Genomic DNA, 18126 nt, shown 5'->3' with positions numbered 1-18126 from the left:
CACTGTCTGTATTTTTTAAGCTTTTGCAAGAATATTTAAATAAAATGGAGCTCTCTCTCTCTCATTCTGCAATATGTGGATAGAGTTTCAGCTCATTACTCTGTAATCTCTCTAACAACAGATTCTCATTTATGTCTCAGATAAAATTGTATTCCTTCATCACATTTTTCAGAACTGTTTGATAAAATATTTCAGCCAGCTGGAAACTGCCTACATATTCTTTACCTTTCTAAGCCCAACAAACTCTAAAATTTCATACTTTATTTCAAGCTAATTACTGTCATTTCAACAGTGGCAAATCGTTTGAACACTACGATAACAGTAGGTCCTGCAAGTAAATGTGAATTGTAAAACCTTGTATGTTCTCATGCTACAACAGAAATTGCCACTGCTACTTATAAATAGATCAAGATCACTGAAATACTTTTTTCTTGAATTTTTATTCAAACTTCTATTGGCGCCACACATTCTTGAATGAAGTTAAGTTTTAAATAAAAGATTTACAACTCATAACTGTATTAAAAGAAAATCATGTCCTATTTGTGTAAGTGATGCAAGACTGTAAAGACCAAAACACGTAAATGTAATGAAACTATTAAAATTCAGTTGATGCACTGCATTTTGACAGTTTGATTACTGTGAAGATCCCCAGAGTGACATTCAGTTCTTGTCATTCAAATAATTTACTTTGTTTCAGAGCTGTTGCTGATGGAGATATACCCCTACTTTTCAAATGAACAATTAATGCTTTAGAACAAATTCTTAAACCACACTTTTTAAGACTTATACTGCAAGAGCTATCATATAAAATTTATTTAGAATATTTTACTTGGCAAAATGAATGAATGTTTTGTTGCTGAAATTATTAAGATCCAAACAGCCTAGCAACTTTCCACGGTTATATTTTGTTTTTATGTCTGCTCACAGTAACTGAGGCGCATTTTCCCAGAGATTCTCATAATGTCCCCATTTTGTAAGGTATCTTCCTGCTTCAATAAGCTTGTTATGAAAACATACTGTCTTGCACTTAAAAATCAACTGAAGGTGCCTAACTTGCATAATGAATACTGTACAATTATTATAATTTGTCACTGATGTACTAATGACAAAAGAGTTTGAAATACCTAATTTTAGTTACAAAATCAGTTCACACACAACTGAAATCGCTTAAGAATAAAACGCAAGCTTCTCCAGAGAAAACAATGATTTCGTTGTTCAGTATTTTTGTCAGCTTGTTAATAACGGTGAACAGCACATGCTTGTTGTGATGTACCCTCGATTAAATATAGAGTGCATCTGACCAAATAATTCAGCTTTATTGTTTTGAAGTTTATAGCAGGAAAAGATGTGACTGCATCTGAGAAGCACTTGTCTTCCGATCTTCAACTTTTCATATTTGAAATTCTTTGTTTAAAAGTATAATTATAGCAAACTAATGCACGCTTGCTCTCTTAAGAGGATGAAACTCATACCATCTTGGATAAAATAATTTTTTTTACTATGAACGTCTTCCCAAAAACACGTTACAATTTGATATGATGTTCTTTAATAAGTTCATTTACAGGACAACATATACAAAAATATCTTTCACAATTATATTCAAATTTTTCTTGTAAAAATATAAATTAATATGCTTCTCTCCTCCCACTTACAGAACAAGTAAATTCAAGAGCATGTTAGTGTGGCCTGCTACTACACCACCTTTAAATTTATCTATGAAGTTACAAATTTTGTAGCAGCAATGCACTTATTATTTCATAGATTTGTACTTCCCGTTTTACATAGTAATGCTGCCTGTTGTGGTATGCATGTCTATGAACATTCAAACTGCACACTTCTGTTTGTATCTTCTCCTCTTTTCTTCTACTGACTTCAGTCCCAAATTAAAAGTTTTTGTAGGACTTATGTCATATTAAAGAATGGCAAATTTCACATATCAGGTTTTCTCTTGCTGTGTTTTGTTGGCTGTTGTTTGATATATCAATGCAATTTATTCCTTGTAACCTTGAATTAAGCTGTCAAGTTTTCTGGTTTTCTCTATGAATATATTCAGGATATTTTCTGTAAGTATTAGTCCTGAACCTCCTGTGTAAACTTGATACCATAATTCAGAACTGCTTTTTAAACTAAAGAAAAATATTTTTCTTATTTTTTCATTTTTATTTATTTATTTATTTTGTACCAAAGCAGCAATATCGGTGTTGATGTTCTACTGGATGCTTTCTTGTAGAGTACTTAAGCTGAAGGAACAATATCGTTGATACTTCTGCACACTGACAGGTCCTCCTGCTTCTCCTCCTCCTTTTTCTTCTTCTCAGGTGTCCAGTACCAGATACTACTTTTATATCACCACTATTTTTAAAGCTGCCACAGAATTTTTCCTTCTCTATGTCCAAATTCTTTACTTGTGCCTCCTCTAAGCCTTTTAAATGTTGCTCAAATTTTCCATTACCATGCTGTGGCACTTATTATTTAATTTACATGAATATTTCTGTGACAATGTACGATACACAGTATGTCAGCAATATGTTCTTTTTTCATGCAAGTATAAAAATTAAAAACAGATTTCTCTTGAGAATAAAAACAGCTGCAGACCTCGAAGATGAAACGTTATGCCACCGACTTACCACTACAATGTAATTTTGACATTTCATCAAATACTCCTAGGAAATGGGGTCCAGTGGAGGGGCCTCATGTTGACAATTCAATTTGAATCAAGGATTTTTGCTCACCCAGAGCTGGCAAGTTTTGTTTGTTATCTCCATGCCTACCTGCACTTTGTGCCTGAGCTTGAGCAAGCACCATTGGTTGAATGCCAATACCCTGCTGCAGTAAATACTGTCGTTGTGTGATTTGTAACTGCTGCATGAGTTGCTGTTGTTGCAGTGCTAACTGTTGCAAAGGGCCTGAAGCTTTCTTTTTGTCCCCTGACTGCAGTAGGTGTGTCTGCTGTATGACATTCAGTTGCAGCTGTTCTTGTAACTGCTGCATTGCTTGCTGTAATTGCTTCATTCCAAGTTCAGCCAGCTGCTGTTGTTGCTGAAACAAACAGATAGTCACAGTTCCTTACTTTCATGGTGTAATGCTAAGATCATTTATTTTTCTAACTTCTGCTTTTTGCTTCCAATGCAGCTATATGACTCTTAATGGTGTAAACCAGTGTTTTTTTGTTGTTTTTTTTTAACTACAATTAGTTACATTTTTGTCATTACTTAGTTTAAAATGAAACAAGTATTTAAACTCCAAAAATGAACACAGTTCTGAGGTGTTTGCTAACTTAACAAAGAGACAGGTGGGACTGAATACACTTACCTCTGGGAAGTACAACTCATAGTACAGTCACTGCAAATGCATAAAAATAAGTAAAATCTGTTCCAAGTTTTTGAACCAAGGTTCCTTCTCCAGGGAGAAACAAGATGAAGAAGCTACAACAGCTATGACAAAAGCAGTATTGCACTAAAAATACACATTAAGATAGTTCAGTGATGTGCAGAGATGATGAGAGACAAATACAAAGAAAAAGGAGCCAGGGGTATCTATTTTTTGGGAGTGGAAGGTGTGAATGTGTCAACAGCAGAAGATCAGTAAGCATAGTTTGATTATAATAAACAGGAGAAATTGCAAACGAATTGCTGATGGGTAAGGAAGAAGAAAAGAAACTTACAGGGAAAAATTAATAATTAAAAACATGGTTCAAATGGGTGTGAGCACTATGGGACTTAACTGCTGTGGTCATCAGTCCCCTAGAACTTAGAACTATTAACCTAAGGAGATCGCACACATCCATGCCCAAGGCAGGATTCAAACCTGCGACCGTAGCGGTCGCTAGGTTCCAGACTGTAGCACCTAGAACCGCTCGGCCACTCCGGCCGGCGAAAAATTAATAAAGCAAAATTATAAAAAATTAAGTATACTACACACTTTAAAAAATAGACACAGTATGAAGGAATTATTAAAATGAGATGGAAATTGCCAGATGTGGTGTACATCTATAGACAAACAAATGATTACATTTTCAGAAAAATTGGATGATTTGTACAAGAGCAAAAGCTTCACAAATTAAGCAAGTTAGCACCTTGTTGGTCCACCACTGGCTCTTATGAAAGCAGTTATTTGCCTTGGTATTGATTGATAAAGTAATTGGATGTCCTCCTGAGGGGTATCATGCCAGATTCAGTTAAATCGGCACATCAAAACATCAAAATCTCATGCTAATTGTAGTGCTCTGCCCATAATGCTCCAAATATTTTCAACTGGGGAGAGATTTGGTGACTTTGCTGGCCTAGACAGGATTTGACAAGCACAAAAGCAGAATCTCCTGCCACGTGCATGTGGGCATATCTTGCTGAAATGTAAGCCCAGGATGACTTGAAATGAAGGGCAACAGAATGGGTCATTGAATATTGTTGATGTACAGCTGTACCATAAGGGTGCTATGGATGACAGCTAGGGGAGTCCTGCTATGAAAAGAAATGGCATCACAAACCATTAGTCGTCGTAGTTAGGCCATATGGAGGCGAAAGTCAAGTTGGTAACTCACAGCTGTCTGAGCGTCTCCAAATACATCTTCACTGGTCATTAGTGCTCAATTTCAAGTGGAGCTCATCACTGAAGACAATTCTACTCCAGTTACTGAGATTCCAAGCCATACCTTGGCCAGCAAGGTCACTGGATCTCTCCTCAGCTGACAATGTTTGGAGCATTATGGGCAGTGTCCCCCAACTGTGTCAGGATTTTGATGATCTAATGCATGAGCTGGATAGAATTTGGCACAATATCCATCAGGAGGACATGCAACAACTCTGTCAATCAATGGCAAGCTGAATAACTACTCGCATAAGGGCCAGAGGTGGACCAACGCATTATTGACTTTCTCAATTTGTGAAGCTCTTTCTCTTGAATAAAAGTCCAGTTTTTCTGACATTGTAATCACTTGTTTGTTTGTATGTGTACATCACATCTACTGGTTTCCATTGCATTCAGATAATACCTTCATGGTGTGTCATTTTTTTGTCTTAGAGTGTGTATATACAGAGTACATTTGTGGGAGGGGGGGAGGTGGTACCTAAAGAGAATAGAAGAAGCAAGGAGAAATACAGAAAAAGAGGAAAAGAGAGTGGAGTGTGGGAGGCTACTGTAAGCTGAGTATGGGAGATTCACCAAACTAAAAGATATGCTGGAATGCAAGTCCCTATCTCTGAAATGGGCATTTATTCTGGTTGAGGAAATCCAATTAACCCAAGAGGAGTTACAAGCACTGAGGTCTGTTGCATCATCCTGGACATCTGCAAGACAGACACATTACCCACATTGACATCAAGCCAACCAATAAACAATACTATCTCCACTCTGACAGTGCTCACCTAATTCACATGAAATGCACATATCTATAGTAAATGAATCTGCTGAAATACTATATCCGTCAACACTTCCACAAATAATCTCTCTCATGTTTTTCTCTTCTGTCTACTCCACCAACACTGGCCAATGACAAACTCCTGTGCAGTCTGTTCCTATCCCTCTTCACAGCAACAAAGACCCTTCTTTCAAATCACCCAGAAACATATCCTCCAGCAAAAATTTTCATTAGCATCCAATTCTTACATAGCTGATAAGATTACTTCATTAAAATTATGATTTTTCGAAGAGACACCCTGTATAGCCATTGGTGGACTTGCCAATACCTGAAGTTATGAAAGTCATAAGATACAGTCTCAGTTAAAACAACACTCACCCACTCCCACTTTCTCTAATTTTTACTTGCATATTCACCATCCAGCACTCATGACATAAAATTACAAACATGATTTTTTTTATATAATGCATTGTTAAAACTCATATGAATTAATGGGTAATATAAGAACTCAGTAAAATGTAGCTGGTCAGCCACCTACACATTGAAATTTCTGTCCCATTGGTCAGTCGTTTTTGTTTTGACCACTTCTGGAAAAATGTGACTGGCATAGAAATTACATTATATCACCATAGGAAATAAATTACAAATTGTTTAAACTTTTTAAAAAAAATTGGAACTAAAACAAGATCTATATCTTAGTCTTTATGGTAGCTACTGCACATTGGCTTTAGAATGATATACAATAAAGAACAGATTTTACTTGCTCCTCATAAAGAGCATAACTTATTAATCTGCTATAAAAGAAAAAGGGCTATAATTAAACAGTAGTGAAAATATCCCTTTCCAGGATCTGCTTTTTTATTATAATTTTACTTTACACTTCCCTTCTTTGAGTGATGCAAAGTTATCAATTATGTCATTGATGTCAAGTTTAGCAGCTGTGTCATAATCTATCAACATGATAGTCTACTTCCACCCATATTTGACCCACATCAATTTTTATCATCTTTAATCTAATGAGACTGCATTCAGAAGATGTTACAGTCAATGTCACAGCCACGAAAGTTCTCAAAGCTATTGTGATGTTTAGATAAGTATCTCTTAACTCAATTGAAAAATCTTGAAAGTATTTTGATGGGACGTCATGTCAATGCTCTTCATCAGCTTTTTCATCTGGAGCTTGAAAGCTTCTACTTCGTATCTAGCTCAGCTGTGTCAGTACCTCTGCTCTATCTGGTCCAAAATCAACTACACATTTAAAGAGCTTTCATTGAAGACATTTCCCACCAGGAAATTAAAGTCAGATGAAATGATGTGATATATGTGAGATCTGTTTTTTCTTTCACTTATTAGTCTGTCAAAAACTATGAAGCACTACAGCTCAAATAGTCTGATTCCAGTACTCAGGCAGCAGAAATCATGAAAGATCAGAAGCATTTGGTCAAATAGGGCATTTGCTTCATTACCTGCTGGCCGACCTTTGAGGACTATCTCTACACCTACATCTACATCTACATACATACACTGCAAGCCACCATCCAGAGTGTGGCAGAGGGTATCCTGTACTACTACTAGTAATTTACTTTCCTGTTCCAATTGAAAAGAGAGTAAGGGAAAAACGACTGTCTAAATGCCTCCGTATGAGCCCTAATCTTTTTTTTTTTCTCTTAAATCTTATGGGACTTAACTGCTAAGGTCATCAGTCCCTAAGCTTACACACTACTTAACCTAAATTATCCTAAGGACAAACACACACACCCATGCCCGAGGGAGGACTCGAACCTCCGCCGGGACCAGCTGCATAGTCCATGACTGTAGCGCCTAGACCGCTCGGCTAATCCCGTGTGGCTGAGCCCTAATCTTCATAGTTCTTACACAAAATGTATATTTGTGGCAGTAGAATCATCCCGCAGTCAGCTTCAAATGCCAGTTCAAATTTTCTCAGTAGAGTTCCTCCAAAGGAACATTGCCTTCCCTCCAGGTATTATTCCCAGCTGAGTTCCTGAAGAATCTCTGCAATACTTGTGTGTTGTTCGAACTTATTGATAACAAATCTAGCAGTCTACCTTTAAATTGTTTCTGTTTCTTCCTTTAATCTGGCTTGGTGTGGACTCCAAGTACTTGAGCAGTACTCAAGAATGGGTCATGAAAGAGTCATATATGCATAATTCTCCCTTACAGATGAACCATACTTTCCTAAAATTTTCCCACTAAACAGAAGTTGACCATTTGCCGCCCCTACTACAATACTTACATGCTCATTCCATTTCGTGTTGCTTTGCAACATTATGCTTGGATATGTAATTGGTGTGACTGTATCTAGAAGCACACTACTAATATTGTATTCGAAAATTACTTATTTGTTTTTCCTACCCATCTCCATTAACTTACATTTTTCTACATTTGGTGATTTTTATAGTCTTCAAGCTGCACTCACATGTGGGAACTTATTCCATACGCTCACACCTTCATCAACAGTCTGCAATGGGGCAACATGCCTGTTGTCCTGCATTCATAGTTCACAAGATATGTGAGAAAAGGACAAACTGAGTTTTGCATGAGCGATGCTTTCTAAAACTATGCTGTTACCTGGAGAGAAGCTTTTCAGTCTCAAGGAAATTTATTTTATGCACCTCAACAAAAGTTTGGAATAACTTCTTGTAGTACACCCACTGAGGTTTGTACAGTACCATATTAACAGAATAAACATAATTAGTTCTGAAACCAAGAATGATTTTGGTTAGTTACAAAAAAATTACGAAACAAAGTAGGCTCTCTCCTAGGTGTACACCCTGACAACAAAAACAGTGAAAATCTTTATCTTATGACGATGGTTATCAGTCTTTAGTAGTGAGTATGTCATCCCCACAAATGGAGGAGTTCTTCCACTCTGTGAGGCATGCTTTGGATGAGACCATCAACTTTATATTGGGGTATGTGGTCCCACTCCTCAATGGCTGCTTCAGTAAGGTTCTGAAGATTGTCAGCTGGATTCAGACATTGTCCAATTGCCACATTCAACAGACCCTATGTATGCTCAATTGCGTTCATGTCTGGGGCAGTGCTGGCCAATGTATTCAGTTGACATTGCATCTTTGAAGAAACCGAGACATTGGTAGAGTACAGTGCGGCCTTGCATTGTGATCAACTAGGATGAAGTTGTAACTGACTTCATGTCTGTAGGGCCTTACAATCATTTGTAGGACCTCTTGGAGGTATCGGGGACTGGTCAAATTGCCATAGATGAGAATTAGAGAGGTCTACTGTCCCATCATTATTGCCACCCACAACACTACACTTCCACCAGCAAACTGATGGACTTCCTGAAAGTATCAGGGTTCCTGGTGTTATCTACTGCTTCTCCAAACACTAATACATCTAGTGTGTTGTCACAGACCAATCCTGGTATCATCTGAAAACATGACATTATTCCATTCTGCAATGGTCCAATGTTGATGTGCAAGATCTCAGGTCCTTCACTCGCATTGGTTCCATTGGTTTAGTGCAAATCTTCTCAATAATCTTCTGGAATGAAGACCACCCAGATGCAATCTTCTGTGCTCTGTTTGGTCTGAGATATGAGTCCCTACTGCAGTTGATGTTGGGTGAATGCAAGCCGACAGCTGGAAGAAATGAAGAATTTGGAGTTGTCATACAAGGACAACCACTGCGAGGTCTATCATTCACATTTCCTGTCTCTCTGTACTTTCTCCACACCTTAAACACACCACTTGAATGACATGTTACCAATCGGCAATATCTTGCTGTTTATGACCTGCTGAAAGTAAAGTCGCTAAATGATTGTATCAAAGTGTTGTATGCCTCTATGGCATGTTACTGCAGTGCTAAACACAAAGTTAATGAAGATGTTGTAGATACTGGACCACTCGCAGTGTACCACTGGGGCAGCGGTATGTTTACACGATTGGGAAATCGCCACTAAACTTACCTGTAGTAAACACTGTCAAGTATATAGTCTATAACTGGATAATGCATGAAGCGCCTAAGTCAATGAGAGCTCTAGTATTGTAGACAACATTTTATGATAGTTTTCCAAACTTTTGTTGAGTAGTGTATTGGAAGTGAGAACATGTTCAAGAATTCTGCAACAAACCACTGTTAAGGATATTGGTCTGTAATTTTTTCGGTTCATGCTATCTCCCTTTTGTGTACAGAAGCCATCTGCCCATTTTTCCAGTCACTTGGGACTTTGTGCTGGGTTACAAACACACAATAAGTGCACACTAGGTAAGGGGACAATGCTGTAAATGTCCTACAACAATGAAGCAAAGTAGCAGCAAGAATTCCATTGCTGAACATGTGTAAATGTATATGTGACAGACATATGGTCCAAGCACACTATTGCCACAACACGTGTTAATGACAGATGTCTGTTCAGTATTAATGATATCTTCATGAGGCAACATGGATGAACTTCACTGTGGAAATAATATGGTCAGAACAGCGTGTGTTTACAGTCATGGGTGAAGGGGAAGGCTTCTCTGGGTAGGTAAAAATAGGAACACGACATGTAGGAAAAGTTGCATACCCATACTGAATAGTTTTTAAACCATCTTTCCTTTTCCTCTGATCATGTTGTGTGGCCCCTTAATTGCCTGAATCCTTGATGGGGGCCTATCTTGCCATCCCCTTGGTACATGCTAGAGTCAGCTAATACTTCGAGGATTATTAATCCAGTGTTGACAGCAGATTGTTAAGCCTATCTTCTGCGGTACTGATTACTACAGATAGATCATCAAGAATAATTTAACTACATCCCATTCCATGAATCTTCTCAGTATTTCAGTGGAAAATGTTGAAAACTTATATCTTCTGAATCCTCACATAGTAAAGTTTGAGTATGGTCTATCACAAAATAGTTTTTACTCACACTACCTATTACACATAAACACCATACATATATTCATCCAAATTAATGTTCAGCAGGAGTATGGTAATATATTAAATGGGAGACAAATGACACAATATATGTCCATTATTGCCAGCCTGGTTGTAGTTATTGCAAACATTAGTAAATCACATGAGTAAACAGTTCAATGCAGTAACAGCCAACAAGTACATTGTGTATTAGTGGAAAAATCTAAACAATTTAAACGAATAGCTTCAATGAGAAGTAGAATATTCAATTAACATTTTAGAAAGGTTACTCAGTGGCCAACATCATTAGATACCCAGAACATTCCAAGAAATTGGGAAACAATAATGTGAAGAACAACAGAACTCTTTGAGTTAAAATGAAGGAGGGGTATAAAGCAAGAAAAACATATAAAAATGATACTTAAGTTACCTGGAAGATGGTCCATAGCAGAATTTCTACACCTTTTTAATGCCAAGCCCATTTCAATTAAACTGTGAGGTGACAAACCCCATGAACAGCGTGAAATGGTCACAATCAACATGTGCTATTTTAAAACAATCAAGTTAATTAATGATGATCAGAGCTACAGCAGGTTGAGTTCTTGTCCGATGTATCCTGAGAGCAAGCTAAAAAGTTTTGAGTCTCTTTCCATGCTAGTGTAAATTAGCGTAGAAAACATTTTTTCATACAAGTAGGTAACACATATGGTGTTACAACTTTTAATGCTTTCGTCCAGAATACCCATTAAATACAGAACATTCTGTTTCTTGAACATTGGTTTTAAAGCTCTGTAGATAAATCTATCAAAAGTATCCTATAGTGCAAAAGTAAATTCTTGTACTTTACTTACATGAATATAAAATGTATCCCTAATACAATATTTATTTGAATTGAGTTTTGGGAAATATTTGCGAAAACTTTCACAAGGCATGAAAATACCGTGCAAGGTTTATAGTTAGGTGAGTCTGCATTACCATTATTGGTTTCATACATATAGATTGGCAAATGAATCACAGTTGTCATTTGAGCAATGTTATTTCCATAGCTATAATTTATTTGTCATGAGATGAATTTTGTTTTCTATTTCGAATTACCTGTTCCAGGTTCCAGTCCAGTTGCAGGTCAGAAAGTAACTACCATTTTTAAGTCTGTACAAGTACAAGGTTAATTCCCTACATTTTATTTGGTTATCCCCATTTGAAATGTGAATACAAACAAAATTTCCAAACAGATGAAAAGAGTTTACAAGAAACATTTAATCTGTTAAGTGTTACAAGCTATGCTGAAAATTAACTGGTGCAAGTAAAAACTGGACATTGAATATGTGTGGTCCAAAACTTGACAGTGTAAATGCAGCTTCAATATAGCATTTATGCAGATTTTATTTCCTTTAGCTTGCTTTTCTCCTGGAACCAAGAAAAGTGCCTCTGTGTGAAGCAGCTGGGGATAACTATGCACATTTTTAGCCTTGTCTCTAAACAAACTATATGTGTGGCCCTGAAAGGAACACAAAAAAGAAACAATATGTAATCAGCATAAATACAGCAGTTTAATACAAATGTATAGCATGTGAATTGTTTGGCAGCTAACACCACGAGGTATCCTCCATGCAATGATAGCTGGTGCTTGCTACCTGTGATACAAAACATAGGTTTACAAAAGGAAAAGAAGGAATTAGGTTTCAATGTCCTGCCAATGGAGAAGGAAATAATCAGTGTCTTTTCTGATGGAAGCATTTCAGCACTTGCCTTAAGCCATTTTAGAGAAATCACAAAAAACCTAAATCTGGATGTGGATTTGAACTTCCACATTATCACTGCACCGCCAAACTCAGTTTTTTTTTTTAAGGGGGGGGGGGGGGGGGGTGGAGAGAAATAAATGTCTCCTCTAACCTTCGGTTTAGGAATGTACACATCAAGAAGGTAGTACACAAGATGTTATCTTTTACTGCAATATTTCTATTTTGTCTAGAAGTAAAAGAGATGAAACTGAATTAAAATCAATAATGAGCAAATTCAAAGAATTCTTTGTGACTGTATCAAAATGTATATGCACTAAAAGTAAATAATAAAATGTGGATTGTATTTACTTAGAAAGACACTACATGTTCCAATAGAGAACCTCAGTTCTAAGCTCACAACCATGATAGACATTAATCATATATATCAAGTGTCTCTCTCAAGAGATGTCTGATGAAATTTCCTGGCAGATTAAAACTGTGTGCAGGACCAAGACTCGAACTTGGGACCTTTGCCTTTCACGGGCAAGTGCTCTACCAGGCTGTGGCTAAGCCATGTCTCCACAATATACTTTCTTTCAGGAGTGCTAGTTCTGCAAGGTTCGCAGGAGAGCTTCTGTAAAGTTTGCAAAGTATGAGTTGAGGTAATGGCAGAAGTAAAGCTGTGAAGACGCGGCATGAGTCGTGCTCGGGTAGCTCAGATGGTAGAGCACTTGCCCGCGAGCTCGAGTTTCGGTCCGGCACACAGTTTCAATCTGCCAGGAAGTTTCATATCAGCAAACACTCTGCTGCAGAGTGAAAATCTCATTCCGATGTCTGATGTTTTGGCAGATATCTGCACTTTAGATTTTTCAATGAACAGATGGAGTAAATCTGAGAAAATACTGCACATAAAGTGTTTCACATGTAATGTAGCATCAACAAAAAGCATTTATTTGTTTTTACTAGAAACAAAATGTCTTTTAAAGTCAAATTTTATGTGTACATTTGATAGAGTGGTACCATATTAGTTTAATTTAATGTCCTATTATGGTATATGTATTAGCAGGAACAGCAAAACATGAGAAATGACCAGTACTACAGCAGTGACTGAGTAGCCCTGGTTCGTGTTGGTAGTAGATAGACTGTGTAGTACAGATTGGCATACGAGACAGAAAAAGTCAGGCATGGAAGACATGGTGAACTAATGTTTACCAATCTTTTGGTCTCTCTTTTTGTTACTGACTGCACTAGAGACTGACTGAGAGCAAATCGTATGACCACAGTACTAATACACTCCAGCACAGCATTACTTTAAAGAAATTTTTGTAGAATTACCTGGTGTTTCAGTTATAAAAAAGTAACACCTGCAATGTCTGACAAAAAAATGAAGCATCCAGAAGGAGAGGAAGACATGAAATGTAACTTCATGGGTTGAGAGGGTAACTGATGTTATTTCAGTGATTACTAAATCAAGTACAATTTACAAATGACTTGGCAGTATGAGCCCACTTATCAGTATGATGTTGGACCCCTTATTGCCTGGATACATGCATTAATTCAATTGATGATGGTATCATAAAGCAGTTGTATACTCTCCTGAGACAAGATGGCCAACAACTGTTGTAACTGGTCCTAGATATCCTGGATACTGACACTGGGAGAGAGTTGATGTCCAACTGGTCCCACACATGTCCTATCTGTGAATCTTACTGGCCTCAACATCATGCAAACAATTCATAGAGGCATGTGCCATGTGTGGATGAGTCTTAACTTGTTGAAAAATGGCACTACCGTACCGTCTGATGAGAGGTAACATAGGGGACACAGGATGTCCATGATGTAGTTGCCATTATGCCATAAGAGTTCCCTGAGTCAATATGAGCCATGATCTGAAATGATGTCCAATGGCTCCCCACACCTTGATACCAGAACTAACACCACTGTTCCTCTCCAAAACGATTGAAGCATGGGACATCTCCCTAAGTCATTACTGCGCAAACAGGATTATGGTCATCTGGGATAGTGCAGGATCGAGATTCATCGGTGAACACAATGCAACACCAGTCATCAGCAATCTGTGCTTCACACTCGTGGCACCACTCTAAATGTAACTGTTTGTGTTGTGATGTTAACAGCACCTTACACATGGGATGGTATTCTCTAATCCGTCGGCTGCTCGTCTCTGACCCATGGTGCGATTACATATTCTCAGATGGCAGGTGCAGGTGTGAAAGGGTTATGATGTGCTCACTGCACAATACAGCTATCCTACCTTGTGGTGGTCAGATGTGGTCAACCAGAACCTTTATGACAAATATGCTTACCCTCATATTCCCATGTAGTCCAACACTGAACCACTGTCACACACAAATGCCACTCAAATCATGATTTGATCAGCTGGCTCCTTCAAGTGCTGATAACACTGTCTGACTTGTGTCTGCAGCAACTCCATGTCCTTCACAGTGATCATTCAACATCTGACACTGTTCACACCCCTTATTTTACCCCTGGTAACAACACGAAATATGAACAACACTAATGTACTCTGTTGGCCATTCTATCTGTCACAAAGAACAGCATCTCTAATCTTTTATGTACCCACCAATGCTATGTATGTGTACCAAGTTACATTAATATCTGACCACATTTATAATAGTGGGAACAGACAAATAGCAAATAATTTGTGAGGCAGTTGCAGTGTTTCTCTCTTTTTTTTTAATTTAATAAACATTTGCTTATGAATGAACACAAAAACACAAATAATAAAATGTAAAGTAAGTATCCACTGGAAGTTACTTTTAATGATTCAGTATCATGTAAACACATCTATTCACCCTGAATTATTCATTGACTGTCTGTCAGTTTGGTTTATGAAAAGACTTCGTTACGGAAAAGTCATACCTGACATCACCAGACCATTTAATATTGCGTTTCATGAATGTAAATAAGTAAAATATCCTGATTTTGCTAGTCAGGCAAATGAAGAAAATGAACATTATCCACTATTTGTTTCCTTCTATTACAATTGAGAAATGGTGTGAGTAAGAATGTGCAGTTAGATTTGTAAGATGTTCTCAACTCTTACGGGAATCATCACCTTAGCTGGCACGAGTAATGAGTGGATGGGCAAATATCTATTAGGAACATTGTGTACATAGATTGTGGACAGTTGGGAATGTGGGTCTCACAGGAGGGGTGCAAGGGATAAGTCCCTGCAGTCGCGCTATTCATCTGTGTCCTCAGTGGCTCAGATGGATAGAGCATCTGCCACGTAAGCAGGAGATCCCAGGTTCGAGTCCCAGTCAGGGTACACATTTTCAGCTGTCCCCATCAATGTATATCAACAACACCTGTCGGCAGCTGAGGGTTGCAATTAATTATCATTTAGAATGAAAAATGTTCTTACCACAGCACAAAAAAGGCAAATACTGTATGTCCTGGGCAGAATTAGGGATGTAAAAGGAGGGAACTATCTTTTTGGCTTATCTGACTGCTTCAAAGACATATTTGCACTTTTTTATGAGTTAATCCTACTTCCTCACTGCAGTGAGCTCTCTTAGGCCCACCCCCTGTTACACATGTCATGTGGGGTGTAAGAACAAAAAGACACAAATTTGTGTGCTTCTAGTGAGTGGGATGCATCTAAAATAGATAGCAGCAGAGTTGGAGGGCACCTATAATAGTAAGTATCCTAGAGTGAGGATGTATGAATCCTAAACTTTAATGACACGTTGTGTCACATTGGTTGGATGACATGATGCTATATGTCACATTATATGACATAACGTCAGGTATCATGTTACTTTACTTGACACAATACATTATATTACATGACTAATACTAACAAGTAAAAAACTGTGAATATGACAATGTTCTGATTTAAATGTCTTTGAAGCTGCCATATACGTCAAAAAGATAGTTCCCTTTCTTTTACATCCCTAACTATGCCCAGGGCATAGTCATCTTTTTGTGCTACCAGAGGAACATTTTTCATTCTGGTTACTGTTATATTTCAAGAATTCTTAAAAGATAATGTAATACAGAAACTCTGCTATGCTCCTATCATCCATTCAAACACAACTGACTGGCATGTGAGTTTCTGTTTTGGGGTGATACAAGAGTAGCACAAAATTCATTTAAACTCCAGCTGAAGACTGTAAATACTGACATGAAAGAGGCTAGCCAAAGGGAAGCACGTACTGAAATGTTTAAAGAACTTAAAAGCATGACACTCCATTTATACATATCTATGGCAGCATCTTTTCCTAAAAACCATGCAGACATTCATCAACACTAAACAGCCATATCTATTAATCATTAAAACAAAAATTATTTTCATGGGAAAATGCACAGGAGAACCCTATACTAGAACAGTGTATTTTATCAAATAAAATTTTAATCCAACACTTTGCCTCAAAAGTCAAAGACTTGTCACAATGGTAAATTCAAAAATGAATCAAAGAATGTGTTGACAACCAGCAACATTGATGAATACATGAATAATCAACATCAAGTTAAAAGTGCTACCCCTCTCCCTATCTACCCCTAAAAACTTGTGCATTTATACATTTTTTGTCTTGTGTGTTTATACATTTTTTTGTATACAATGTATCTGCCAATATTAAATGTGTTTCTCAACTTCATACTTATTTGTAAATGTGATAAGATCTTGACTAATGCCATTCAATTTATCAGTGTTTAACATATCATTAATGATGACACCATGATGAGAAGCTTACTCATTACATGAAGCACCAATAAATAATGCCAACATCCACAGTGGGCAAACACTGTTGTGTGATGTGTAATGATGGTGAGCAGTGACCTGTGTAGTTGCTTGTCAGTGCACTCTACACGCATTGTTTATATTGTACAACTTTTGTGTATTCCACAAATTGTATCTGTGTGCATTAACTATTTACTACATGTTCATATATTTTTCAGTGTTATTTTCAACCTAACTGTTGATTTTTGTACAATATTGCCTGAAGATTTTTAAGTGTAGTAGTTATTTTCATTCATGTTCTATTTAATGTCTGAACTCTGATGAAAATTCTGTCAGTTACTTATTGGCACAAATGCAAAATAAATGCAAACAGGAATGAATTATGCATTAACCTAACTTTTCAGAATGGTACATATGCATCCACTAAAATAAAGTTGGACAACTGCACTGCTGAAACAGTAGCTCCATTCTCCTGATCCATTGTTGCCAGTAAAGATCTTTCAGACATGCTCTTATGACCACTTCACTCAACATCATAACTATATGTTGATTGAAAGTATGCTTTTGTGTCTCTCAGCTGTGTACCAGTATCTTTCCTAAGACTTGTCAGGTGCATTTTGTCTGATGTTTCAGTAGCTATTTGTAGTTTTGTTTATGCACTGTATATATGGAGTCAGCCTAAACAAATATTGCTCACCATGTTTCACACAGTACCTAGGATTGATGGGGAACATCAGTTTGTGTTTCAATAAAGACAAAATGTTTTTTTAAAGTGGAACATTTGTACCTATTTCATAAAGACGTTACAAATTAGTCTAGCGTGATATTTGGTTTAACAATATGCATTAACAGGGGCAGCAAAACACAAACACTAACCTGCATCCTCTGCAGCAAAACACAAAGACTAACCTGCATCCCAACAGCGGTTCAGTAGTGCTGTCATATGGCAGTACCAGACAGATAGCATGAAATGGATCAATACACAAGAGAAGGAAAGTTGGACTTTGAAGACATGGCAAAGATATGTTCACTGAAACTTCAGTGTCTGTTACTGTGGGTAACTGATCAAGAGCAAGCCATCTAGCCATGATACCAATACAACCTTCAATATCACTTTCAAGCCATCTGGAAAATTTGTTTTGAACATGTGTGATTTGCTGTCTTTCTTGTGTCAACCTGAACTGTGTTATCTATCTGCTATCACCATGTAGACCTCACTATACTCAGTTACACTCAGTTGCTGCTGGAGTACTGATTAGTGTTTGTGTTTTACTGCATCTTTTAATACCTATTGATAAGCTAAACATTGTACTACATTAATTTATAAATGATCTATCAGCTGGACATATAAATTTCAAGTTCAAATAACATTTTTCTTGAAATGAGAAACAAAATGATATTTTCTTTTGGAGCTTGGTGTTGCATGAAAAATTTGATGAGTATTA

General features: G+C 37.2%; 1 protein-coding gene across 1 annotated transcript in view; it reads right to left on the bottom strand.

Moving 5' to 3' along the window:
- Positions 1–18126, bottom strand: part of LOC126470686 (forkhead box protein P1) — a 724940-nt gene that overhangs the window by 156269 nt on the left and 550545 nt on the right. The window contains exon 6 of the mRNA XM_050098687.1: positions 2772–3039. Within this exon, the coding sequence (XP_049954644.1) occupies positions 2772–3039 (268 nt within the window). The remainder of the gene's footprint in view (positions 1–2771; positions 3040–18126) is intronic.

This window comes from Schistocerca serialis, chromosome 3 (assembly GCF_023864345.2).
Source record: "Schistocerca serialis cubense isolate TAMUIC-IGC-003099 chromosome 3, iqSchSeri2.2, whole genome shotgun sequence".
Classification (NCBI taxonomy): Eukaryota; Metazoa; Arthropoda; class Insecta; order Orthoptera; family Acrididae; genus Schistocerca; species Schistocerca serialis.
Note: the sequence above shows the minus strand (reverse complement) of the source record. Positions and strands in the feature narration are given on the sequence as shown.